The following is a 27,314-nucleotide window of genomic DNA, read 5'->3' as shown; positions in this document are numbered from 1 at the left end:
GAGTAAGAGAAGACCTGGAATTGCGCGCGAGTTTCTAATCCGGATCTTTTTCAGGATTGTCCAACAGGGCCTGAGCGGCTAGACCCACTTTGAAGACCTTCAACTTTATTGGTTCCCAGCTGAGCAAACGGACACGGACTCCAACCTCTGCGGCTGCGCAGACTCTCACAAGCAAGTAGTAAACTCGGTGTTGAGCCAGGCAGAGCGGCACAGGCTTCTAATTTCAATATTCGGGAAGCCGAGGCAAGGAAAGCTGCTGAGAGTTCAAAGGCAGCTGGGCCAAGTAGCAACATGGTGTCTCAAAACAAAAAAAGTTTGGGTTTGTCACGTTCCAGGCTGGGAACCGCAACATGTTAGTGGCTTTGTTTGTTTGTTTGTTTGTTTTGTTTTGAGATAGGGTCTCACTGCGAAAGCTTGACAGTTTAGAACCCACTCTGCAGCCTGAGGCGTTTTCCCCTTAGAGACGTCTTTTCAGGCAAAACCAAGATGCGTGACTTTGTTACAGGAAAGAATGTCAGGAAGAACCAATATGAAGCAGAATAGGAGTTTATTAAAACATACTTTTTAACAGTCAAGCTCGGTGGTTAATAAATACTTAAGGAAAGAATGAGATAAAACTCAAGAGTATGGGTTTCTTGGCCTTTCCAAGGGAGAGTCCTGCATAAAAGTTTTTGCAGTGGGTATGTGTAGGAGCCTCTGAGTTGTTACTGGTGTCAGTTTTTAGTTAAGTTGTTCAGAGAGTAATTTATAATAAGGTTTAAATGGTTGTTAAAGTTGGATTTATGAGGGGCGTGAGGGGGAAGCGCTGAGAATACAGAATGCGTTGTCAGTTACTTTTCTATTGTAAATCACACGACCAAGGCAACTTACAGAAGGGTTTATTTGGGGCTCGCGGTCCCAGAGGGATAACTAACTGTCCATCGTGGCGGAGCAGAGGGTAGCAGGCAGTCAGCAGCTGGGGCAGCAGCTGACAGAACACACAATCATAAACAGAAGGCCTAGAGCTAATTCAAATTGGAAGGACTCCTTTGAACCCTCAAAGGCCGCCCCCCCCCCCCCCCCCCCCCCCCCCCCCGCCAAATGACAAACTTCCTCTTGCAACGCCATGCCTAGCCCTCCCCAAACAACCACCAACTGGAGACAAGTATTCAAACGCCCAAGGCTGTGAGGAACATCTATTCAAACCACCACAGTAACCATGCCTGGTAGTCTTAATTTTTCAGTTCTGCATACCAAACCCATAAACAAACAAACTCAGACACGATAGGCAATCATTCCACCAATTGAGCTACATCCAGTGAACTATGTCCCTAGCTCCAAATTACATTCTTCTTAATACCAGAATATTCCTTAGCATATGTATATGTTTTAATCCAGTCATGTCTTGGTGGGTGTCTAGGTTGGTTCTATAACTTAACTTTGTTGGGAATAGTGTTGTAATAAAATCAGGGTATGTGGACATCTCTCATGTACTGACAGTCATTCATTTGGGTATATACCTAGGCGTGGGTCAACTATACCGTATTTTAGGAATCTTCCTACTGTCTTCAATAGGATCTGTAGAAGTTTATATTCCCATAAATAGTACACAAGCGTTCCTTTCTCTCCAAATTCTTGCCAGTATTTGTTGTTAGTTATTTGCAACAGCCTTTCTGACTTGAGTGAAATGGAATTTCAGCCAGGAAATGCTGCCAGGGTGGGGGTGGGGACTGAGAGATGGCCCAGAGGTTAAGAGCACTGGCTGCTCATCTAGAGGACCTGGATTCGGTTCCTGGCACCTACAGGGCAGCTCACAACTGTCTGTAATTCCAGTTCCAGGGATCTGACACCTTCATACCAATGCACATAAAATAAAGTAAATTTTTTAAAAAAGAAATGCTGTGGGGTCCTCCTGTATGCTATAACTATGTATTGCTCTCATTGGTTAATAATAATAATATTTTTTAAAAAAAGCTGTTTGCTTATATAGCAAGGCAGGATAGTTTGTCAGGAAAATCCAAATGAGGATTGGGAGGAAGAAGTGCAGATTGGGAGATGCCAGCCAGTCCCAAGGGAAGCAAGATTCTAGGAGGACAGGTAAAGCCACCAGCCTAATGGCTAATACACAGATTAATAGAAATGGGTTAATTTAAACATAAGAGCTAGTTAGTAATAAGCCCGAGGTGTCAGCCAAGCATTTGTAATGAATATAAGCCTCTGAGTGGTTATTTGGGAACTGGTGGGTAGGAGAGAAATGTCCATTTACAAACAAGCTATTTGTATTCTCCTGTGTCACACTGCTTTCAATGGCAACTATATAATTTTACATTGCCACCAAAATGTGCAAGGATTCCAATTACTCATGGGGAACACCTTGGCTCATTTTGTAATCCCAGAATTCAGGAGGCTGAGGCAACAATATTGCTGCAAGTTTTAGGCTAGCCTATGCCACTTAATGAGTTCCAGGGCATTCCTGGCTATTCTGTGAGACCCTACCTCAACAACAATCTTGAATAACAAGTATTTCATGTCTTTATCAACATATATTTCCTGTCGTTTTGATAGTAGTCATTTTAATAGATGCATCACTTCATTGTAGATTTGATTTACATTTTCCTAGCGGTTAGTAATATGAAAGTCTTCACATGCTTATTGGCCATTTGTATAACCTGGGGAATGTCCCTAAGTTCTTTCTCCATTGACTTTTTCTTTTTGTGTGTGTGTTTTTGTTGTTGTTTGTTTGTTTGAGACAGGGTTTCTCTGTATAACAACCCTGTATAGCTGTCCTGGAACTTGCTGTATAGACTAGGCTGGCCTTGAATTCACAGAGCTCCAACTGCCTCCCAAGTGCTGGGATTAAAGGGACATGTTACCATGCCCGGCTTCCATGGGGCATTTGTTAATTCAGATTGCTGGGTAATTGCTGTGTTGTATTTTAGGAATTTTTATGTTTGAGATATTAATCTCTGATGAAATACTCGATCTAAAAATATTTTCTCTAGTTCTAGGGGCTGCCTTTTGCTTTGTTGAAGTGCCTTTGGTGTTGGTTTTTGAGAAAGGGTCTCTCTGTTGTGTAGCTCTAGCTGTCCTAGAGCTCCTATGTAGACCCAGGCTGGCCTCAGATTCACATAGATCCACCTGCCTCTGCCGCCTGAGTGCTGAGATTAAAGGTGTGCCCTGCTATACCCCATTCTTTTTTTTTTTTTTTTTTTTTTTTTTTCTTTTCTGTCTTTTTATTTTTGCTGTTGTTTTGAGACACCACCTTGCTGCTTGGCCCTGTTGCCTTTGAACTCTCAGCAATCTTCCTTGCCTCATTTTCCTAAATATTGGGATTATAAGCATGTGCCACCATGTCTGGCTTGGCTGAGCGCGTGCGTGTGCACACACACACACACACACACACACACACACACACACCTCTGTCCATTTGTTTAATGTACGTGTGTATGAGTGGAAACGCTCAAGCACTATGGTATGCATATGAAGGTCAGAGGATAACTAGCAGGACCAGGCTCTCTCACTACATGGCTTCCAGAGACCTAGTGGGAAACACAAATAATAAAACAGAAAGAAAAACATACAGTGTTCTCCCTGCAGGCCAGAAGAGGGCACCAGATCTCATTATAGATGGTTGTGAGTCACCATGTGGTTGGTGGGACTTGAACTCAGCACCTCTGGAAGAGCAGCCAGTGCCCTTAACCTCTGAACCATCTTTCTAGCCCTCCTTTTTCCTTTTTGGTTGTTGAAAAGTGGACATTTTGATATCATGTAGCAATCCCTTCCATCTGTCTCATTGTTGCTACTTGTAGTTGTCATTTGTTAACTCTTCTGAACCAATTTCTGAAGCGGGTTTTTTGGCCATGTCTCTGTCACTCTCTCCTTTGTTTCCCTCTCCCTTGTTTCTGTCTTCCTCTGTTTCTCTCTCCCCCACCTCTCTCCCCCTCTCTCTCTTTCTTTGAGGCAGGGTCTATAATGTAGCCCTGACTGGCTGGCTTAGAACTCACAGAGATCCTGCCTCTAATCTTGAATGCTGGGATTAAAGGCTTGTGTCAACACACTTGGTCTCTGCTGTTTTTCTTCTTGAAAAAAAAAAAAGGAAAGAAAAAAGAAAACTTAGGTTTATTTTTTGTGTATGAGTAATACTTCATTCAATGTCTAGCTATGTAGCCCTGGCTGGCCTAGACTGTAGACCAGGATGGTTTTGAATTCATAGTGGTCATTTCCTTCTCATAAATTTTGATTCCCCATAGTTGACACTGCAATCATGCTTTGAGTTTTTAGGTAGAATAAGAGACCAAACTCATCATAATGGAAAATGGTAATTTAATAATTGTGGTTGAGTACGGTGTGAGCTTTTACATTTTCTCAGGATAAAAAGATATATAAAGAATAATGAACAGGCCCAGTGTGATGAATGTAACCCCAGAACTCAGGAGGCAGAGGCAGGCCCTGAGTTCCATCCAGGTCAGCCAGGGCTACACGGTGAGACCCTGTTTCAAACAAAGAATACAGAAACTTCAGGGTTTTCTGTTCCATATTGGGGAATGTATATGAGATGTGGGTTGTTTCTTTTTAATTTTTAAAAAGGACTTTATTTTACTTGTTATTTGTGTAAGTGTGTGTGTGTGTGTGAGTGTGTGTGTGTGGTGTGTGTGAGTGTGTGTGGTGTGTGTGAGTGTGTGTGTGTGAGTGTGTGTGTGTGTGTGGTGTGTGTGAGTGTGTGTGTGTGTGGTTTGTGTGAGTGTGTGTGTGTGTGTGTGTGTGTGTGTGTGTGTGTGTGTGTGTGTGTAGGCCAGAAGAGAGTGTTAGATCCCCTGGAACTGGAATCACAGGCAGTTGAGAGCCTCTTGACGTGAGTGCTGGGACCCAAACTTTGCGCCTCTGCAAGCACAAGTGGTCTTTACCCCTGGGCTATCTCTCCAGCAAGCCAGTTTTAATTATTAAATACATTATTTATTTATTTATTTATTTATTTATTAGTGTGTGTACAGGCACTCAGTGCACGTGTGGCACCATATGTCCAGAGGTGTTGGTTCTCTCCTTCCATCATGTGGCTTCCGAGGATTGAACTCAGATGAGTTCGAGCTTATAGGTAAGTGCCTTTACGCAGTCAGTCATCTTGCCAGCTGAGGCAGGTCTTATTTTGTTCATTCTTATTTTTAGGATTCATTTTTATTTCGTGTATATGGTATTTTGCCTGCTGTAGTCAGACTTTCCTTGGCCTGCCAGCTCATAAATAATGACACAGAGACTTATTAATAATTATGAAGAGTTGGCCTTAGCTTAGGTTTTTTCCCCAACTAGTTCTTATAACTTAAACTAACCTGTTTTTATTAATCTACATTTTACTGCATGGCTTGGTCACCTCTCCTCTGTACCATATATCTGACTTGTTCTACATCTTCCTGGCATATCTTTCATGAAACTAAATTCAACCCAAGTTCCTCTCTTTGCCCAGAAGTCCAGCCTATTCTCTCCTGCCTACCTATTGGCCATTCAGCTCTTTATTAAAACAATCAGAAGGCACCTTGGCAAAGACACATATTCCCAGTGTAAGCAAACATCCCACAACATTGTAGTTTATTAGCTATGATAGAAAGTTAATTAGGTACAAACCTCTGGGCCCACTGAGAGTGGATAGATAAGAATATGCCATATACAAATGGACTGAACATTGTGAATATAATTCTTTCCTGATAATTGTTCGTACTGTATAGTTTTACTATGTTAGAGTTAAAACCTTTCCTTTTTAATTAGACAAAGGTGCCTTCTGATTGGTTTAATAAAGAGCTGAATTATTAGCTAGCAGGAGAAAATGGGCAGGACTTCTGGGGAAAAAGAGGAACTCTGGGATAGAATCTAATTGCACAGGAGGTGCCACCAAGATGAGAAACAAGTCGGACATACAATACAGAGGAGAGGTAACCAAACCATATGATAGAAAATAGATTAATAGAAAAAGATTAAGTTATAAGAGCTATTTGGGGAAAAGCCTAGCTAAGGCCAAGGTTTTATATTTAATATAGTCTCTGTGTTGTTATTTGTGAACTGACAACCCAAAGAAACGTCCAACTACAGCCTGAATGTATGTCTGTGAACCAAGCAGTCAGTGCTCAAAGATGCCAGACGTCAGCCAATCCCCTGGAACTGGACTTACAGACACTTGTTAGTCACAATGTCGGTGCTAGCAGTGGAACCCTAGTCCTCTGGAAGAAAAGCAAGTTCACATAAGCACTGAGGCATGTCTTCAGCTCCCAGGTTTGTTTGTTTGGGTTTTTGTTTGTTTGTTTTTTGTTTTTCAAGACAGGGTTTCTCTGTGTAACAGCCCTGGCTTTCCTGGAACTCTTTGTAGACCAGGCTGGCCTCATACTCACAGCAATCTGCCTGCCTCTGCCTCCCAAGCGCTGGGATTACAAGTATGTGCCACCACCATCTAGCTCCCAGGTTTGTTTTTAATCAAATCTCTTCTGATAATCATTTGTAACCATTTTATTAAGCACTAGCTATTTACAGTGGAGGTACTAGGAATACAAAAACTGGCAAAATATGCTACCTTATGACACTATGGAGAATAATTGGCTAAGCATGCTTATTTGACTGCCTTTGACTTTTAAAAACTTTTTTCTTTAACTTTCTTTTTTAAAGTGTGTGGTGTTTTGCCTGCAAATATGTATGGGTACCATTTGCATGCAGTGCCTTCAGAGACCAGAAGAAGGCATTGGATCCCCTGGAACTGGAGTTACAGATGGTTGTGAGCCTCCATGTGGGTGCTGGAAATAGAACCCAGGTCTTCTGGAAGAGCATGTCGTGCTTTTAACCACTGAGTCATCTCTCCAGCCCCCCCCCCCCACCCTTTTGCTTTTTAAGCAGAGCAAGCCATCTACTGTCTTGGGCTTTTTTGATCCCTGGTAAAACTTCCAACATTTACTATTTTCGTTTCTGTGTGAGTTCCTCAGCCTGGACTCTGCTGGTGTTCAGGTGTTTCCTCATACCTTCAAAGTGCTTAGAACTGCTTTTAATCGATATGGTTTACTTCCTGTCTCCTCCCCCCCCCCAAACACACACACTTCCCATGCAAGGTACAGACTCACCTGTATCTCTAAGGCTTAGTACAGTTCTTCACATACCGTAACTGACATAGGCATATCAGACAGTTGATTAGATAGAGGCACGTACAAGGTACAGTGGGAGCGTAATAATAATCTGGTACATAAATCTTAACTGTACTTATAGCTTTAACCTATGACCCTTAATCTTTGGATTTCCGATGCTGTCAGGCAAATCCAGTTTTTTTTTTGCCTTCATTTTATTTCTCTTATGTTGTCTCTCTCTTAAGTGACCTCTTACTGACAAGCTTGTTCTCCTTTCACACATTTAATGCACCAAAGAGCATATTATATTTTTAAACAATATATTTTTAACAATATTTTTTTAAATGTAAATCCAATCAAGGTAATTTTTCTCTTAAAACTCTCTGGTGGTTTCTCAGAATAAAAGTTAAATAGGCTGGAAAAATGGCTCACAAAGTAAAGGGGCTTGCTGCCAAGCTGACAATGTGAGTTCAGTGCCAAGATCCTGTGTGGAAGAGGGAGCAAACTAAGGCCTACAGGCTATCCTCTGACGTCCCCATATGCATGCGTGCCTATGTACACTAAATAGATGCAAAACATTACACAAAGTTAATATCCTCCCAAAGCCTCCCAGGCCCATGTGTTCTTGCCCTGTTTGCCTTTGACTTCTTGGGTTTTTTGTTGTTGTTTTTGGTTTTTCGAGACAGGGTTTCTCTGTGGCTTTGGAGGCTGTCCTGGAACTAGCTCTTGTAGACCAGGCTAGTCTCTACTTAGAGATCCGCCTGCCTCTGCCTCCTGAGTGCTGAGATTAAAGGCGTGCACCACCACTGCCCGGCTGACTTCTTGTTTTTTTTTTTAAAGATTTATTAAATATACAGTGTTCTGCTTGCATGTATGCCTGCACACCAGAAGAGGGCACCAGATCTTATAGATGGTTGTGAGCCCACTATGTGGGTGCTGGATATTGAACTCAGGACCTCTGGAAGAACAGTCAGTGCTCTTAACTTCTGAGCCATTTCTCCAGTACCTTTGACTTCTTAAAACTCAATTTCTTAGGCTTTTTTGGTCCCTTGCAAATCTTCCAACATTTACTGTTTTCGTTTCTGTGTGAGTTCCTCAGCCTGGACTCTGCTGGTGTTCAGGTGTTTCCTCACGCCCTTCAAAGTGCTTAGAACTGCTTTTAATCGATATGGTTTACTTCCTGTCTCCCCCCCCCCCACACACACACACTTCACATGCCAGGTACAGGCGCGTGCGTATCTTTCCGTCTGTTCCTTGTATCTCTAAGGCCTAGAACAGTGCCTCACATACATTAGCTGTTCAGAAAATACAAGTTAAATAAGTGGATGCATATGTGTAATTGGCTTCAAAAGACTGTCACCTGCCGAAGTTCTTTTTTTAGTGTTTAGTTGCTACCTTATTGCCTTATTACCCACCAGAGCACTTGTTGGCTGTGTTCATTACTGCACTTGAAGTGTAAAACAGTTCTTGGTCTACGTATAGCAGGGGTGTAGTCAGAACTATTTACTAAGAGAATGAATGGTTGAGTAAAACACCGGATTCCGTAAAGATCTTAAAATTCAGAGATGAGAAAGCTTGCTGTAGCCGACAATAGGCAAGCAACCGGGCACGCTCTTGAGCCCAGAGTGGTGAGATTGGATTTGTATTTGAGATGAAAAGTTACGGCAACCAAGCGAGTAGAGAGTAGACACTAAAGCAGCCCTGTGTGGAGGCGCAGGCCTGTCCTCCCAACACTGGGAGACCCAAGTTAGAGGCCAGCCTGGGCTACAGAGTGAGGTCTTACCACCACCAAAAAAGAAAAACAAAGACCCCCCTCAAACCAACAATGGTAGACAAGGAAGGATGGATAGAAAGGGAAAGAAAGACAAAATTCATACGCGGTGAGGAACTCCTTCTAAGTTACCAGCAGTCAGTGGGTGGATCTCACTAAGGTTGAGGGCTCAGCCTCTTGCGCTCACCGGGCACTAGTGAACTCCACTTCCCATCATGCATCGCGCCGGGAGGAGCCTTTCCTGGACCACAACTCCCGGCATGCCGCCTGTCCCGGCGGCGCGGCCCGGAGCTGGTTTGACGGGCGGAGCGGCGGCGGAGGATGGAGGCGGTGGTGTTCCTCTTCTCGCTCCTCGACTGTTGCGCGCTCATCTTCCTCTCTGTCTACTTCGTATCCTTGCTTGTGGCGGACCGTGGCCGCCGCTCGTCCCCAGGGCTGCCGCCGGGGCAGTGGGCGGAGGGTGGGCCCGGCGGGCGCTGGCAGGTGTGGGGTGAGGGGGCGGCGGCGCGGGCCCGGGTCGCGAGCGGAGGAGCCGCACTGCGCCTCTGGCCGGCCTGCGCCAGCTTCCCGCCCTCCCGCTCTCCTCCGCCCGCCCGCGCCCGCGCCCGCGCCCGCGCCCGCGCCCGCCGTGGCCCCGAAGTGCGAGGCGATCGCGGAGGGTGCCGGCAGGCGGAAGGTTTTACCGCCTTCTCTGGTCCCCGGCAGGCAGCACCCTTGCCCCTTTGTCCTCGCGGGTGTCTGCGCTTCTGGGGACTCCCCACACCCAGGAGGTGACTCACTCCGGGAGCCGGCGATGTGCTGCCTTCACGTGCGGCTCTTTAGAGAGCTTTTTTGTTTGCTTGTTTTTAAAGGAGTTACTTCAGAAGCATCCTCGAAGTGTTTTTGGTTGCCCTCAGCAGTGGGAGATCTGTAAATTCAGTAACTACATGTGTCTTAGTCCCTAGTTTCTAAACTTAAAAAAAAACAAAAACAAAAAAACACACCTCATCCGTGGTAAAATTCAGGGTTTTCCAGGCCAGCAAATGGTGTTCAGCAGTCTAGCACTGTAGTTGTGTGACAACAGCTCTCCAGTTCTTGGGAGATCATAGTCTTTGTTGTAGCAGTGTTGTAATGCAGTCCAGCTTTAAGTAATTAAATATGACTAGAAAAGCGCATTAGGACCTTTGCATGTTAGCCCTTTTCCTTCGAAATCACATCCCCTTTTCTGATCAAATATAACCTTTTGTTTGGTACTGTGCAACTTTAGCTGCACAGGGTACATTTTCCACTTTGCTGTGAACTGACTGTTTTCATAGGAAGGGACAAAATTTAGGATTAGGAATTCTTGCTCATCACTGTATCTTACCTGCTTCGATTTTCTTCGAATTGGGGATATTTGTTTCCTAAATACACACAACGAGAACTTGTGTAAACATCCAGTAATGACTGCCCTATTGCAATTAGTAGCAGTTTTTACTTTGATGGTTTCTAATGAAAAGAGCTCTGTGTTTTATTACCTTTGAGGAACTGACTAAAGGGGCAACATCTCTTGCCTAAATTCTGGTCACCAATGTTTAAGCTTGTAATATAAGGAACCAGAGCTGTTTGACAGTCTGAAATGCAATGCTTTTTATTATTAATTTTGCAGTTTGGAAAACTAGATTTGATCCTCTAAAACAGCCTTGATGTATGCATTAACTGGAATGTTTTACATTGGTTACACATTCAGGATGCATTTTGGTGAAAACTTAACACATTACTGTGTTGTAGGGTAGTTGCAGTAATAAATAGCCTTACAGAGAATAGTTGGAAAATGTTCAGAATAGACTTCATTTAGACTTTAGGAGTGTGTGGAATTTGAGTAGCGAAGAAACCTACAGGAAGAGGGGGATAGATATTTGCAGTCACTGGCAAGAGCTGCAGGGACAGGCATGTTCATTTCTGGGTGATGGTTAAAGAGCACCAGAAGTGGGTAGCAAGAGATCAGGTTGGGAAGGAAGAATTAATTAAAAGAGGAGGACAGTAGTGAGTCACTGCAAACTTTTGACATAAAGTGGCTTTAGGTCAAGGATACACAATTTCTGTTAGAAATAAGTTCCAGGAATGTTTTGTTGATCTGGGGGTGTGGCTCAGTGGTAGAGCACTTCCATAGAATGGATACGCAATCCACCGAGAGAGTAGGGGAGCTGCATTCATCTGCTCACTGCAATTTACAATGTAGCAGATTTGTGAAAGTCACATACCTTTTACCAGAAAAGTAACCATGTGAGGGATTACATCTTGACTGGCTAGGTTTTATCATTCTACAATGTATGTATTATTTGAAACATGTTATATGTGATAAACAGGCAGTTTTGTCACTTGAAAAGCTCAAAATACAGCGATTTAGGAAGACGAATCTTCAGAGTAGATTGAAAATAGGAGTTTGGAAGATAAACCAATTGGGAAGAGGGTCTTATGAATTTGAACTATAGTGTTAATTGTGGTATTGGCATTGTCTGGTTATGAATTTGTGGGGAAAGTGATGAGTTAGGCGATACTTACTTGAGAACATTTTACTTTTTATTAAATTGTTTTTTTTCTTTTGAGAGTGTTAAATGTATGCCATCCTGGCCTTGAAATTCAAATTCACTATGTAGCTGAGGGTGTCCTTGAACTCAAATCCACTTATCTCCTGAGTGCTGGAATTGCTTTCTGTAGCATAAATAATACCTGGTTGTTAAACAGGAAGTATGGGTCATGACAGGTGGCTCATTAGGGTAAAGTGCCTGCTGTGCAGGGACTTAGTTCTGGTCCCCAGAACTGGGGAAAGTAGAAACAGAAAGGTCCCAGGGGATTGTTGGCCAGCCAGTCTAGTCAAACAGCAAGTTTCAGGGTTAGTCAGATGTGGAGAGCAATAGAAGATTGCCAACATCAGCCTCTGTTGTATACATGTGCACATACACATACCTTACAAACACCAAAATTATGTATATGGAATTCCTTATCTTGACCATCAGATCATTACATTGTCTGATTTAGAATGTGATTACATCAACGCTAGATCATGTTGCTCAAAATTAAACAAGGTAAGACATGCCTTTCTCATTTTTGGTTGAAGCCAATTCTTTTCATATTGTTTTATTATAGATAATCAATATTTGCATTTTTTTTTCATTTTAGGATCCTGGTATTTGTTGTAATGTTGTAGCCAAAACTGCTATGTTTTCCAGTATTATAGATCATGAAGTTATGCTAGATCTGATTTTAAATGTTGTTTCTTGACTGTGCATGTTCCTGGTCTTCTTGTCTACACGAGGCTAATTGTTCTTGTTTTCTGGGCCCATACTGCTACCTCCCACTCATGGAAAAAATGTTCATTCTGTCTGTTGTTGAGTGAAAGAAGATCTTTCTTGTGTGGTTTCTGGGGAAAAAATGGACTCGATTAGTTAATTCGTTTTAAGGCCATTTTATATTTAGTATAGTAAGAACTTTATAATGGCATAAATCCTCTGAGTTGGGGGTTTAATCTAGATACAGGGAAACCATTTGTCCCTGATTCATTTTATGAGATGGACAGACAAAGAACCTTTCTGGATAAAATTTCATGTAAAAATATATTGAGAGGCTCGTTTTGCTTGACTTGAAAAACAGTACTGTGACTTCATATCTTAAGTCTGTTAGAAAAAAACAAAAACGAGGTTCAGAGGAGTTGGTAGTTAGTTATTCCCTTAGTGAGAACACCTGCTTCCTTCTGCGTCTTGTCGTTTCCATTGCCTGGCTTGTTGTACCATCTTTTTCTCTTTTCAGAGTAAGCTGATGTTCCAGTATTTATGTCCTTATTATCTAATCTTGTAAAAATTTAAGTCTTCATTACTGAGCCTCAGCGTAGACAGTGATAATTTTTCCCTTGCACCCCCACCCCTTACCCCTGTAGTGGTGCCCACCTTTAATCCCAGCACTTAGGAGGCAAAGGCAGGCTGATCTCTGAGTTTGAGGCCAGCCTGGGCTGCAGATCATGTTCCAGGACAGCCAAGGCTACAGAGAGAAACCCCGTCTCACAAACCAACAAGAAAGGAAGAAAAAAAGAGAAAAGGGGAGGGGGGAGATAATTGTCACATTTCTTTATTTCTTTAGTTTTCTGTTTACTTATTACTGTGTTTTCAGACACATCTATAAGCCCTTCCATACTATCTTATACATACAAAAATGCCAGGCATGGTAGTGAGTGCCTGTGATCCCAGTATTTAGGAGGCTGAGGCCAGAATTTTATCAGGATTTTGAGGCCAGCCTGGGCTTCATAGCAAGACCCCTTTTGCTTTCTCTCCCTCAAATGAATGAATTAGCAAAATCTTAAAAGGATGTATGGGGAGGGCGTGTCTTTCCAGGCCTGTGGGCGGTGCTGCCTTCTACCTGGCTGTTCTGAGCTGTTTCATAGTTCTTATTAGGTTGTGGATCCCCTGATTCTTGATTCTTGTGTCTTCCTTCTTGGCTACAACTTCATTTTGGGGGAGTAGCTTCTTTAGGTACAGCCAACATGTGGGAATTGGAGTTTTGAAAATGTCTATTTTTGAACACATCTTACGTATATCTTTGATTCTTTATCTGAGTACAGGGTTGTAATCTGGCAAGTATTTTTTCCTTGTGACTTTTAAAGACATTGCTTAGTAATCTTCTGTTATCCATTGCTATTCAAGTTAATATCCTTTTATTTTAGTTCTGTTTATTTTAGTTCTGTTTAGTGTGTCTATATGTGCAAGTGAGCACAGGTGCCTGTACTGGCTAGAGATGTCAGTTCCCACTGGGGTTTGGATTATAGAGGGTTGTCACCTACCTGATGTGAGTACTGGGAACTTCAGTTGGGCCCTCTGAAGAGTCAGTATGTACTCTCTAATCACTGAACTCTCTCTCCAGTCCTATTTTTTTTTTAATCTTTTAAGAACAATTTCTTTTTATGTTTTTATTTATGTGTCTGTGTGAGTCCATTCGACGTGTGTAGGTGCCCGAGGAGACCAGAAGAGATCCCCGAAGCCTTATAGGTAGTTGGGGCCACCTCATATGGGTGCTGGGAAACAAACCCAGGCCTCAAGGAACAGCTAGTTCTTTAACCACTGAACCTCTCCAGCTTCCTATTTTAAAATTTCTATTTTTATTTTGTTATAGTTTTGAGGCAGCCTTGGCTGGCCTTGAACTTGCAGTGATTTCCCTGACTTCCTAGTGCTGGGATTGCAGGCACTTATTTACACGTGGCCATTTATTTTATCTTTCTGAGGGGCATTTACTTGATGAGGATGATGGAAATGGGGAAGTTGTTTAGGAGGGGGAAGGGGAAAATTTGAAGATGGACATTCTAACTGGAAAGGCATGCATATGGCTATGAACCACATTAATTTGGAGCTGGAGGCTTTAGCATATTGCATAAATACAGGAATAGAAAATAAGTAGTACTCTGCTTTTTCCCTAGTGATTCATACCTGCTTAGCGAAAGACTCTAAGACTTTGCTTAGGGTGAAATAGAACTGAAATTTAAATGCTTCATCTTTAAGCTGTTACCAGATGTATTTGCCTAGGGTTAGAAGTCAAATCTGGGGTTTCTGAGTCTAAAAATAACAATTCTTTGTACTGTCATGGGTTTGACCTATGTGTCACGTTCAGCCGGAAAAGATGGGTCAGGAGCTGTGATGCTTTGTTCTTCGCTTGCTTGCAGTGGGTAATACCAGAGCTGACCGGCCACACCATTGTCACCGTGTTAATGCTTGCTTCACTGCACTGGTTCATCTTCCTTCTCAACTTACCTGTTGCCACTTGGAATATATACAGGTAAGTATGGTTTGTTTATCACTTTGTGACAGCAGTTCTTCGAAAACTTTTACAGCGGGGTGTGGTGGTGCATGTCTATAATCCCAGTGCTTGCTAGTAAGTAATCTCAGCATTTGGGAGGTGTAAATTAGAAGGATCAGGAGTTTGAGTTCAGCTTTGGCCATTTAGTGAGATTGACGCTATCCTAGCCTACATGAAGCCCTAGATAAAAGAAAATAATTAACAGCATGTTCTTCCCACAAAAATACCCCAGTAATTAAAATAAAGAACAAGAAACTTTATGAAATCAGCACAAATTATTGTATTTGCTTTGGTCTGTTGGATAGATAGTAGTTTGCATATCTTAGTCTTGTGGTGAAGCACAAAAATTACAGGTATAAAAGTAATCCACTGCCAAGCAGTGGTAGCGCACACCTTTGATCCCAGCACTCAGGAGGTGGAGGCGAAGGCAGGCAGATCTCTCTGAGTTCCAGACCAGCCTGGTCTACAAGAGCTAGTTCCAGGACAGGCTCCAAAGCTACAGAGAAACCCTGTCTCAATCCCGCCCCCCCCAAAAAAAATACTTTTCTTCTAAGATAGTCAAAGGCTTGAGACAATAAGGTCTTTGTCTTTATAATACTGGAAATACATCAAAGAAAATTGCATGTTAGTGCCTGCAAGCCAGGTAACTTATGTTTTGGTTTTTGGTATGGGATTTTTTTGTTTGTTTGAGGATTTGTTCTTTTTTTTGTCAGTGCAGATTAAATAACTAAATTTTTGATTAAAAAAATTAGATGGTTCAGTGGTTAGGAGCACTCACTGCACTATAATGAGTGTGGGAGTTTAGATCCTAGCACCCCGTAGCCCAGCATCCTGCTTTCCTACAGAGACAGACAGACACACACATATACAAGTAAATAAATAGATTTTTTTTTTTATTTAGAAAGTGTGTTAGTCACTTTTCTCATTGCTGTGACAAAAAATGCCTTATAGAAACAGCTTAAAAGAATGATTATTTTTAGCTTACCATGTCAGAGCTTTCAGTTCATGGCTGCTTGGTCCCAAGCCCTTGTCCAGGAGGAACTTCTTCACTCCATGGCAGCTGGAACCAGGGAAAAAGAGAATTAGGAAGGGACTAGGGCAAGATACAGTCCCAAGTATGTGTACTCAGTGACACACTTGCATCTGGGCCACCTGCTGCCTGTCACCACTTCCCAATATTGCTTGCATCTTATGAGCACATCAAGGGTTTGCCCCATTGATTAGGTCACAGTTCTCATCGTCTAATTGCTCCTGGAAATTTCACAGACACAACCAGATGTTGTGCTTTACTGATTTGGCCTTCCTTTATCTTTTATATTAACAAGATTAACCATCCTTCTATGGGCAGGTGTGGGGGTGTGGTGGGGTGGCTAGAGCCTTTAATCCCAGCACTCAAGAGGCCTAGGCAGGCAGATCTGAGTTTGGGCTAGCCTGGGCTACAGAGTAAGTTCTGGGATATCCAGGGCTACACGGAGAAATCCTGTCCTTGAAAAAACAAACAACAACAACAAAAAATCATCCCTAGAAATTTGTTCAGAAATAACCCAGGGGAAACACTCATAGTCAAGCTGTTATAGTCTGTTATTTAGTGAAAAATTGTGGAACAATATTTATTTTCTTTGTGTGTGTGTGTGTGTGTGTGTGTGTGTGTGTGTGTGTGTGTATGTATGTATGTATGTATGTGTATGTATATTATTTGTATGAGTGCCCTTGGAGGCTAGAAGAAGGTATTGGATCCCAGGGAACTGGAGTTACAGATGGGTTTGAGTTGCCTTGTGGTGTTGGGAACCAAACCTGGGTTTTATGTAAGGGTAGCTAGCCAGTGAGTCAATGCTTTTAACCACTGAGCCATTTCTCCTATGTTAGTAGATTGCTTCTCTCTCTCTCTCTCTCTCTCTCTATCTATCTATCTATCTATCTATCTATCTATATATATATATATATATATGCCAGCCTGGTCTACAGAGCTAGTTCTAGGACATTTAGGACTTCACAGAGAAACTCTGTCTCAGAGGTGGGGGGAAAAGTCTCCATAAGATCAGACTGTAGGCAGGCAAGCCTGTAGGACATTTTCTTAATTAGTGATTGATTGGGGAGGGTCCATTGAAGGGGGTACACCCCTGGACTGGTGGTGGTCCTGAATTCTCTAAGCAGGAAAGCTGAGCTGGGTGGTGGTGGCACACACCTTTAATCTCAGTAGGCAGAGGCAGGCAGATCTCTGTGAGTTCCAGGCCAGCCTTGTCTACAGAGCGAGTTCTAGGACAGCCAAGACTATTATAGAAAAAACTTGCCTTGGAAAACCGAGAGAGAGAGAGAGAGAGAGAGAGGGGGGGGGAGGGAGGGAGGGAGGGAGGGGGGGGAGGAAGGGAGGGAGGTGGGGGGGAGGGAGGTGAGGAGAGGAGAGAGAAAGCTGAGCAAGCCAGTAAGCAGCACCCCTCCATGGCCTCTGCTTCAGCTTCTACCTCCAGGTTCCTGCCCAGCTTGAGTTCCTTCCCTGACTTCCTTCATTGATGAACTGTGATGTGGAAATATAAGTCAAATAAACCCTTTCCTCCCCAAGTTACTGTTGGTTGTGGTGTTTCAGCACAGCAATAGCAATCCTAACTAAGACATGCTGATGTAAAAATAGCCAGCACAGAAGAAGAGGGATGTCCTTGAATCTCTCTACCTCCCAAGTGCTGAGATAACAGGCATGCACTAGCATGCTCACTTTATGCTTTACTGGGAACCAAACCCAGTGCTTTGTACATGCTGAGCAAACACTCTACCAACTGAATTCTATCCACAGCCCTATCTGCTCTATCTCTACATTTACAGATTCTGGAAAGACGTATATACAGATGAGTGCATTGTCTTTTCTGACTGGCCTTTTAGTATGTTAGCATTTATTTGTACTTGTATATGCACTCAAAGCACTCAATTCCTTTTTTTTTTTCTCTCCCCAATCTGGGATTAAAGGTGTGCCCACCACAACCAGCTAAACTCAGGGTTTTGCGTATAATGGGGAAAAGCTGTTCCAATTAGTCACATCTTCAGCCCACATTTTATGTTTTTAAGGAACTTTGGGGAGATGTTTGCATAAGCAGCATGTATTGAATAGAGAAGTATTCACTAGTGTTGAATAGAGAAGGGCCAGGATATTGAGAATTCAGTTCAGAGAATGAAAAAGAGATTATATTGTTGGAGCAGGGTTGTACTAGTGGGGATGAGAGAGAGACAGTTTATAAAGGGTAGTAGGAAGAACAAATGACAGGAATTCAGTGGGTTGGCTGTGCAAGATGAGTGAGACAGGATTGGGGAAGAAGAAAGCCTTAAGTGTCACCAAGGAACTTAGGTAGCAGAATAATTCTGAGCTGTAATCTTTTTAGACTATGTGGAGGTATTATTTAGATATTAAATACCCTCTATTCAGGTATGGATAGGCTAGTAGGGTTTATGGGAGAGTTTAAGACTCGTGAAGCTCGGAAAGGCTTTTAAATTTCACAGAAATGACATTGAGAAACTTTATGTGGCAAGAGTGAGGCAATCAAGAAGCCTGGACATGCATGCAGGAGGAGGCTAGTTATGGTGCTGGGTTCAGACATGTATGTTACACAGATGGCACAGTCTCGATGGTGAAGCCTCGTTTTCCTTCTCAGTTTACGTAAGCAAGTTTCTGAGAGCCAGGCATGGTGATACATAACCTGGAGTCTCAGCATCAAGAAACTGGGAAAGGATGACTCTGAAGTTTGAAGCTAGGCTGGTCTATGTAGTGAGTTAGAGGCCAGATTGAGCTACAGGGTGGGGCCCTGAATCAGATACCAAGAAAAGGGGCTAAGAAGATGACTCAGTGGTCAAAGTGCAAGCATGACTACTGACTGCAATTCAGGTCCCAGCACTCAAATGAATACCAGGTGAGCATGTTGGCCTGGGCCTGCCTCTAATCCTGACTCTCAAGTGGAGGCAGGTGATCCCTGGAGCAAGCTGTCTATCTAAACTACTGAATTAGGCAGTTCTGAGTTCAGGCAAGACACCCTACTGTGGTGCTGGAGAGATGGCTCAGCAGTTAAAAGCACTGGCTACTCTTCCAGAAGACCCAGGTTCAATTCTCAGAACCCACATGGCAGCACACAACTGTCTATAACTCCAGTTCCAGGGGATCTGACACCTTCACACCAGTGCACATAAAATAAATTAAAAGAAAAAAAGAAAAAGAAACCCTACTTCAATATAGAAAGTAGAGAGTAATTGAAGAAAACACCTGATGTCAACCTATGGCCTGTGTGCGCGCGCGCACGCGCGCACACACACACACACACACACACACACACACACACACACACACACACAAGACCTAAGACGTTTCTGAGAACTTTATACCATTAGCTTGGATTTGGAACACACACACACACACACACACACACACACACACAACACACACACACACACACAGACCTAAGACGTTTCTGAGAACTTTATACCATTAGCTTGGATTTGGAACACACACACACACACACACACACACACACACACACACACACACACACAAGCATACATACACAAACACCACACACAAACACAAAAAGACCTAAGACATTTCTGAGAACTTTATGCCATTAGCATGGATTTGGAACCTCTTTAACTTGTATCTAATGAGAAAGAGCTAAAGAGAAACAGAAGACGTGTTAAAGGTTGTAGGTATTACTACTACATTTGTTTTAGTGGGTAGAAAATTAATGAAAAGTTAGCAGTAGCTTCCAAAGGAAAACCAGATGGAGCCCAAGATGTCATCATACTGCTCTATTTTGTCTGAATTTGAGGCTGCAAGGACTGGTCCACATTTGTAGGTTGAGTACGGTTTTTCAGTATTCATTGTAAGATTTGATCCCCTTCTAATGTAAGTTTCTTTTATCAGGTTCATTATGGTGCCAAGTGGTAACATGGGAGTGTTTGATCCAACAGAAATACACAATCGGGGACAGTTAAAGTCACACATGAAAGAAGCCATGATCAAGCTTGGTTTCTACCTGCTCTGTTTCTTCATGTATCTCTATAGGTAAGTTTAGAGGTCCCTTTACAGCATACTGGATGCTGTGCCTGCTTTGGTTGGGTTTATGAGGTATTATTGTACTGTAGGATTTTGTATTGGCATTGTAAGACTTTGGGTAGTTACATGAATTTATTGTGTCGGTGTAGATTTTTTTTTACATATGTCATTAGTTAGTGTTCTGTCTAACCTATAATAGAGTTTTCTGTAATTCCTAAGTTATTCCTTAGCTGTTGAGGCTATTAACATGCTCTAAAACTGCCATTGCTATTCATTTTCAGACTTAAATCTAGCTGAGAGTTTTCACTGTCCCATTTCACAAAGCTAAAAGAAAATACAAATATATAGAGATTAGAAACTCTTGTTCTGCCAGCCATAGTATTATATGCTTTTCATTTTAGCACTCATATGGCAAAGGCAGATAGATTTCTGAGTTGGCCTACAGATCGAGTTCAGGCCAGCCAGGACAACATAGTAGTAAGCCCTGTCTCAAAAATAAGGAAGAGAAGAAATAAAAGAAAAAGGGAGTTGGAGAGATGACTCAGTGGTTAAGAGCATTCATTGGCTCTTCCAGAGGACACAGGCTCAAGTCCCCTCACCCTCATGGTGGCTCATTTCCATCTTTAGCTTCAGTTCCAGGGGTTTGATGCCCTCGTTTCACCTCTGGGTACTAGGCATGTGCACGATACACAGACGTAGATGCAGACAAAAAGACTCATACATCAAAAAATTTTTAAAGTGTTTGTTTATAGACTTTGTTTGTTTTGTTTTAAGACCGGGTCTTGCTATGTAGCCCTGGCTGTCCTGGAATTCACTATGTAGTCTGATCAGGCCTGGAACTTACAACAGTTCTCTTGTCTCAGTCTCTCTAGTGCTAGTATTCTAGGTGTGAACCACCACTCCTGGGAAGATGATGGTTTGGTTTTGATTTTCAGTGATTGTAGTTTTATATATATGGTGTTTTGCCTGCATTTATGCTTGACTACATTTGTGCCTGGTGTCTCTGGAGCCCAGAAGGCAGCTTCAGATACCCTAGAACCTGAGTTACAGTTACGAGCTGCCATACAGGTGCTGGGAACGAAACTGGGTCCTTTGCAAGAGCAAGGAGTCTATGTCTCCAGCCCCAACACACTGGTTTTTAAAAATCATTTTAGCCAGCAATAGTGTTGCACATCTGTAATCCCAGCACTTGAGACAAGAGAATCACAAATTCAAGACCATTAAAGACTACTTATTAAGTTCCATGGTTCCCAAAGTTACAGCAAGATCCTGTCTCAAAAACAAGAAAACAAGAGCTGGACAGTGGTGATGCATGCCTTTAATCCTAGCAGAGCATTCAGGAACCAGAGGAAGATGAGTCTCTGAATTCAAGGCCAGCCTGGTCTACACAGCAAGTTCCAGAACAGCCAGGGCTGTTACACAGAGAAAACCCTGTATTGAAAAGAGAAATAAGCTAGGCAGTGGCAGCACATGCTTTAATCCCAGCACTTTAATAACAGCCAGGGCTGTTACAGAGAAACCCTGTCTTGAAAAACCCAAAAGAAAAAAGCAAACAAAAAAAACACAAACAAATAAATAAGAAAACAAAAAAGTTGGAGTAGCATTTTAGGGGCAGGTTTTTTTTGTTTTTTTTTTTTGTTTTTTGTTTTTGTTTTGTTTTTTTGAGAAAGGGTTTCTCTATGGCTTTGGAGGCTGTCCTGGAACTAGCTCTTGAAGACCAGGCTCGTCTCAAAGTCACAGAGATCCACCTGCCTCTGCCTCCCGAGTGCTGGGACTAAAGGCGAGCGCCCCCACCGCCTGACTTAAGGTGTGGTTCTTTACAGCTGGGTAAGATGGGCAGCCTGTGTAACTATTTTGTCAGTGTGTTGTACCCCTTTAGGAATGCCCTCCTCTTTTCTGCCCTTCCTTTTCCTTTGTTAGCTTAAAGGCTTGTCATTTTTAGCTTTACCTCTGAATGTCATTCATAGTTGAAAGTGTTGGAATGGATGCTTTTGTTTAAAAGTGATTTTATTACCAAATTATCAACTTTTATTTCAGGGGTTTTATGCTTCTCTCACATCTGCTTCAGTAGCAGGCATTCAGGGATTGTTAAATGGAATTAATGTTTTGGAAAAAATGTTCCCATGTTTAGAGAATGGTGGAGCCCATGCTTTTGGCTTGTATGTAGGTCAAGGTGCTACCTAGGCTCTACTACTTAGAGTGAGATTTGGGATGTGCTTCTTAACCTCTGTGCCCCTTGGGTTTTCATCTGAAATGGGTTGTTACTAACACCTACCTAATGGATTGCAGTATGAACTAAGTGCAGGTAAAGTGCTTAAATTTATTATGTAGAGTAAACTCAAAAATCTTTTCAAAATCCTAGCGACTACCTTTGATCTGCACACTGAGTAAGTTTAGTATGACTATTTGTTAGTAACACCGAGGTTACTTCTGTGCATTACAGTAAATTTGCTCTGTTGATCTTGAGCAAGGTTGGTCCCTGCCATTGAAGGAAAGGATTATATTTCATTGTAACTGAGGTGATTTTCTTGAGTATTTCCTGTCCTGATGTCACCTTGAGTGATGAGAAGGAGCAGCACAGCCCAGTGGTGAAGGCATGTGGCTCGCCAGTTGCAGTCTGGAGTAGAGTACAGAGTGGAAGAGGGGCTGTCCTCACGGCTCACTGACAAAGACCAGCTTGCCAGCTGTACAGCAGCATGATGGGCTGTGGGAGGAGACCTTACATCTGCATTGAGCTAAGGACAGCTCCCCCAAGGAAGTGCTTCAGAGGCTAGTTGTGAGTAGGAATTAGTGGGTTAGTAGCAGAATGCTAGGATACAGCACAAGGCAGAGATCTGGATAGGGAATTACTGTGTGTGTTTTTTGTTGTTGCTTTTTGCCTGGGCATGGCTTTTATTTATTTATTTTATTGGGTTTGGTTTTGTTTTTGTTTTTTGTTTCCTTTGAAACAGGGTCTCTGTGTAGCTCTGGCTTTCCTGAAACTTGCTCTGCAGAGCAGGCTGGCCTCTAACTGCCTCTGCCTCTTGAGTGCTGGGATTAAAGGCTTATACCCGGCCATATTTTATTTTTAAAATGTTTATAGTTATTTTTAGTGTGAGTGCTCATATATGTGGATATGTGCATGTGAGTTCTGTTGCCCTTGGAGGCCAGAGGCATTGGGTCCCCTGGAACTGAAGTTAGAAGTAGCTGTTGTGAGCCACTTGACATGGGTCCTCTGGAGAGCAGTAAGTGTTCTTAACTGCTGAGCCATCTCTCTAGCCTCTAGTTACTTTTAATTACAGCACCAAGTTGGTTTTAGATTTTACTCTCTCCCTCTCATCTTCATTTGTTGATTGTGTTAGTGAAAACAATAGAGGCTTTTATCTGTGTATTCTGTTAGGTTTAAGTGACTGCAGTGGGTATTTCTTGATGAATATGGGGATGCAGGTCTGAATGGACCAGATTCCAGGAGAGTCCAAAGGGAACATTAGTAATTCCACTTTCTTCTTTCCACAGTATGATTCTAGCTTTAATAAATGACTGAAGCTGGAGAAGCCGGGGTTGAAGCCAACCTACACTACACTGCACAATTGAGGAGCCAGAGACTACTTAAACCACCCTTAAAACCGTGACCATAGCAGTATCTATTTTGGTCTTTGAACAAAAAACTATTTTTGCTGTATTTTTACCACATAAAGTATTTAAAAAAATGAATTGAGTTTTTGTAGATTTCTGATTCTCAACCCCAGCATATGAAGGTGTTTTGTGTCCTCTGTGGCTTTTTGGCAAAGGCAGGAATGTGTGCTGGCTTTGTATGCCACAGAAATAAAGGGCACACCTAGGAGAGCCCTTACTAGATGAGCGGGGCTGACATGAAGTCTGAAAAGCCAGAGCAGAGAGCAATACAGCTAATCTGGACAAAAGAAGAAAGTTAATTATCCCTCTTGCCATCTATTGTGGCAACTTAATGTTAATGTGGCTTAAGGATTTGAGGGACTTTTCAGCTAAGTCTTTCAACAGAAAATGACATTTTAAAATGTATTTCTTTCTTTGCAGTATTTGAAACCTTACAAGCCATGTGCCCAGGTACAATGTAATTCCTGCCTACAGAAAGGAAAAATAAATTTTAAAGTCAATATTTTATCAAGAGCTTTCATTTTAAAGCTTGTATCTCCATAATTCCACCCCCCATACTTGTACATGTACACACACACACACACACACACACACACTCAGCTTTGCTCTTGCCAGGACTTATTTTTGCATCATAATTGTTCCATTTCTATTTGATCTCTTTAGTAATATGCTTTAATGGATTTGGAGAGGAGACTTGGTAGAAGACACTCAGAATCAGGAAATGAGTCAGTCATTGTTAGTGAAACAGCCTGTGAATACTCACTTGGTGCAGAATTAATTTCACTGATCACTTTGTGGATTGGAAAACCCAACACAAGCCATTGCATGCACATGGCAATACCTAAGCACTCTTTAAACTCTTGCTCTAGATGAGGGAGGGCCGTGAGCCCCCCAGTCTGTTCATCACAACTTGCAGTGCAGTGTGAATCTGGCAATTCTTCCTTGGTCCTATTTGCATTTTAATGTTGGTATCTTAAACACTGATATTGAAGAAAACATGACTGTTCACTTTGGCATGCTGGACCTTGGTGGCAAAACAGTATGTGGTTCCCCAGAAGATTAAATGTTTAAACGCTGCATGTCTTGTTGGATGAGAATTGGTAGAAGCCAGAGAGCAGGGAAGCTATGGGAGTAGTTCTGTCCACACAGGAAAAAAGGATTTGGGATGGCATGCAAAGTAAACTCAGTTCCCTGGGACTCTGAAATCACAACCATAATCTTGTGGGGTTTTTTTTTGCCTGGGAAAGGGCTAAGAAGCTGTAACAGAGGAGTGACTTTGTTTTCATCTTTTCATTCCTTTTCTCTTTGGGACACCTGTTTAACACCCCGCCCCAGCTTCCATTACCTCAGTTACTCAGGCTTTTCAAGCAGACCTGATGGAGGATTCACAGAACTGAAACAAGCGATGACACTGAAGTGGCTCCAAGGTGGTGGAGGACTCGGACTAAAATGTTCCATCCTCTCCAAGCGTTCTTAACCCAGACCCAGTGCAGCTCAGCACCTGTCACGTGTCCATCAGGCACAAGCAGCTGAGGCCGAGTAAATGAGAATGCTGCCTAGTCTTTAACAACCAAACTTCATTCTGAAATGCTAACCAGTTACAAACAAAACCCTTTTCTTTCTCATTGCTTGTGTTTATCAAAGCCAGGAAAGGGGTTAGAGGAGTCATTCCTCTGGACTTTTTGGAGGGAGGGGGGATGCTTCTATAAATGCTGAAAGGAGAAAACAAGCATGAGTGGCTGTGGTTGTGCCACAGCGCTTCTGTACAGTGACCAGAGCAATGCAGGCTCCTTCAAGGTCATCTGTTCTTGCATTTTCATCTCAAAAGATGGAGACAGGCCTCAAAGGTCTGTCAGAGGTCTCAAAAGTGTGAACATCTGTAGTCCAGTTAGTTCAGTGTCCCCCGTGCCCTCCGTAAAGGCTGGCCAGTGGAGACTATACCATTGGGCGCTTCCATGGTGGGTCATAGCCCCTTTTCCTTTTAGGCTTTTAATAATAGCTGTAGATAGCTGATACCCATCCAGAGCTGAGGAAGTGAGACCCAAGATTCAGCCCCACTCTTTTCATGCTTGCTACACAGGGGAGGATGTAACAGGTAACCCGGGGCTTCCCTCTGACATGGTCCCCTGTGGGAGCTATCACCACTTTCATATGCAGCTGGTCTCTTCCTAGATTGTGCGCTCCTGGAGAGCAGATTCCACTCTGATCATGACTGTATTGTCTTCCTTTCTCTCCTGGAGCCTAATACAGTGCCTTGCACACACAAACAATAAATGGCTGTTGAATAACAAGCTGATATGATTGTGTTGTTCCATTGCTCTTTCATCAAGGAGTCTGACCGATGTCCTTCAATTCAGAGAAGCAGTCATGGAACAACAGAATCAAAGCTCACCACTCTCTTTTTTAAAGTATTCTTTTTAAAAATATTTTTATTTTCAGCACTCGGCAGACAGAGGCAGGCAGATCTCCATGAGTTCGAGGCCAGCCTGGCCTACAGAGCGAGTGCCAAGAGAAGCTCCAAAACTACACAGAGAAACCCTGTCTCACAAAAACAACAACAACAAATTTAAGTGTATTGATTGTTTTGTTTGTATGCATGTCTGTGTGAGGGTATCATCCCCTGCAACTGGAGTTACAGTTGTGAGCTGCCTATGGCTGCTGGGAATCGCACTGGGTTTTCCCAAAGAGCAGCCAGCGCCCTTAACGACCAGCCCAATGATGTAGCGAACACTACAAGTATTGTAAGCTCTTCTGAGCCTGCTGAAATTAATTTTGCTTACAAGTAACATTTTATCAGAATTTAATGGATTATCACATACTAGGTGTAATTCTGATATCTAGATAAACTTGTTTTAATAATGCTGAAGAAGCCAGGCAGTGGTAGTTCAAGCCTTTAATCCCATCACTTTGGAGACAGAGTCAGGCAGATCTCTTGAGTTTGAGGCCAGGCTGGTCTACAGGGCCAGTTCCAGAACAGCCAGAAATCTAATCTTGAAAAAAATAATACAATGATGATAACAGAAATAGGCTGAATTGGGGTATGGCTCAGTATTAGTGCAATTTTCTGGCAGAGCAAGGCTATTGGTTCCATCTCCAGTACCACAGAAGGCGAGAATTTGAAATTGTTTACCATTTAGGTTCAGCAATTGTCGTTTTGGTTTTTCGAGACAGGGTTTCTCTGTGTAGCTTTGTAGCCTGTCCTGGCACTCCCTCTGGAGACCAGTCTGACACATAGATCCACCTATCTCTGCCTCCCAAGTGCTGGGATTAAAAGTGTGCACCACCACTTGGCTGATTTTAAGGTTTTTTATTTGTATATAGTGTTTGACTTGCATGTCTGTGCACTACATGTGTGCAGTGCTCCTAGAAGCCCAAAGAGGACATCAGATCTCCTGGGGCTGGAGTTACATATGGTTGTTAGATAACGAGTACTGAAAATCAAACCCATTTCTTCTGGAAGAATAGCCAGTGCTCTTAACTGCAGCCATCTCTAGCCTATTTATTTATTTTTAAAGACAGGATCTCCTGTGTCCTGGGCTGGTCTAGAACTTGGTTATCCCAAGTTTTATCCTTTAAACCAAACATACTGTTTTGCCATGTACTATAATAGATTGAAATATTTTGATGTAGTAAAATTGGTTAGCAAGGCTATTCAAAAAATAGCTATTCTTGAGGATTTTCAGTGAAGCCTTTGGATTTGGGCCACTTTTCTCAAATGTCTTTAAAAAGGCAGAAGGCTAGCTTTTGCTAACGTCTCATTCAAAGCCTCAACTGGGGTTACCACAGCACCTACTTGGTACTACACTCATGTTGCTCTTTAGAAAGGTCTTTGCAGTTTGGAAAGACAGCTAACTTTTCGGTTGCTCCCCTGAGGCTGGGTGGGGAGGAGGGTGTGTGAGCATAAGCAACTTGCTGAAGCACAGAGGTTTGACTGTGGCTTCCTGTTGCCACTCTGCTCTGCTACATCCCTTAAAGTGCCATTTTTTGTTTTGTTTTGTTTTTCGAGACAGGGTTTCTCTGTGTAGCTTTGGAG

The 27,314-nt window shown here is 42.6% G+C and overlaps 1 protein-coding gene and 1 long non-coding RNA gene across 5 annotated transcripts; both read left to right on the top strand.

Moving 5' to 3' along the window:
• Positions 1-7: 7 nt before the first annotated feature.
• LOC103161976 lies at positions 8-7,173 on the top strand. Of its 2 annotated transcripts, XR_004770376.1 has the most exons (4): positions 8-352; positions 4,960-5,071; positions 6,042-6,237; positions 6,625-7,173. It is a non-coding gene; the product is annotated as an uncharacterized LOC103161976 (long non-coding RNA). The 2 variants fall into 2 exon arrangements; XR_003486074.2 differs by having other exon boundaries at positions 6,042-7,173.
• Positions 7,174-9,073: 1,900 nt separating this feature from the next.
• On the top strand, positions 9,074-25,577 carry Cnih4 (cornichon family AMPA receptor auxiliary protein 4). 3 transcript variants are annotated; one of them, XM_027418810.2, is made up of 5 exons: positions 9,074-9,231; positions 11,820-11,888; positions 14,507-14,619; positions 19,535-19,675; positions 24,617-25,577. In XM_027418810.2, exons 1-5 carry the CDS (start codon positions 9,163-9,165, stop codon positions 24,756-24,758), a joined length of 534 nt encoding a protein of 177 aa, XP_027274611.1. In that variant the 5' UTR covers positions 9,074-9,162; the 3' UTR covers positions 24,759-25,577. The 3 variants fall into 3 exon arrangements, with proteins under 3 accessions (XP_027274611.1, XP_027274613.1, XP_027274612.1); XM_027418811.2 differs by lacking the exon at positions 24,617-25,577 and adding an exon at positions 23,162-23,781 and having other exon boundaries at positions 9,075-9,231; XM_027418812.2 differs by lacking the exon at positions 24,617-25,577 and having other exon boundaries at positions 19,582-19,675.
• Positions 25,578-27,314: the final 1,737 nt, after the last annotated feature.

The sequence above is a fragment of the Cricetulus griseus genome, chromosome 5 (genome assembly GCF_003668045.3).
Source record: "Cricetulus griseus strain 17A/GY chromosome 5, alternate assembly CriGri-PICRH-1.0, whole genome shotgun sequence".
In the NCBI taxonomy this organism is placed as follows: Eukaryota; Metazoa; Chordata; class Mammalia; order Rodentia; family Cricetidae; genus Cricetulus; species Cricetulus griseus.
The sequence above is the reverse complement of the archived record's forward strand: the minus strand, read 5'-3'. Positions and strand labels throughout refer to the sequence as shown.

Excerpts from the sequence above, each read along its gene's own strand:
- Cnih4 (XM_027418810.2), top strand. The coding sequence starts at position 9,163 with ATGGAGGCGGTGGTGTTCCTCTTCTCGCTCCTCGACTGTTGCGCGCTC. Across the intron at positions 9,232-11,819 it reads TCTTCCTCTCTGTCTACTTC|ATCATTACATTGTCTGATTT; the intron begins GTATCCTTGCTT and ends CTTGACCATCAG. Across the intron at positions 19,676-24,616 it reads TTCTTCATGTATCTCTATAG|CTTCCATTACCTCAGTTACT; the intron begins GTAAGTTTAGAG and ends ACCCCGCCCCAG.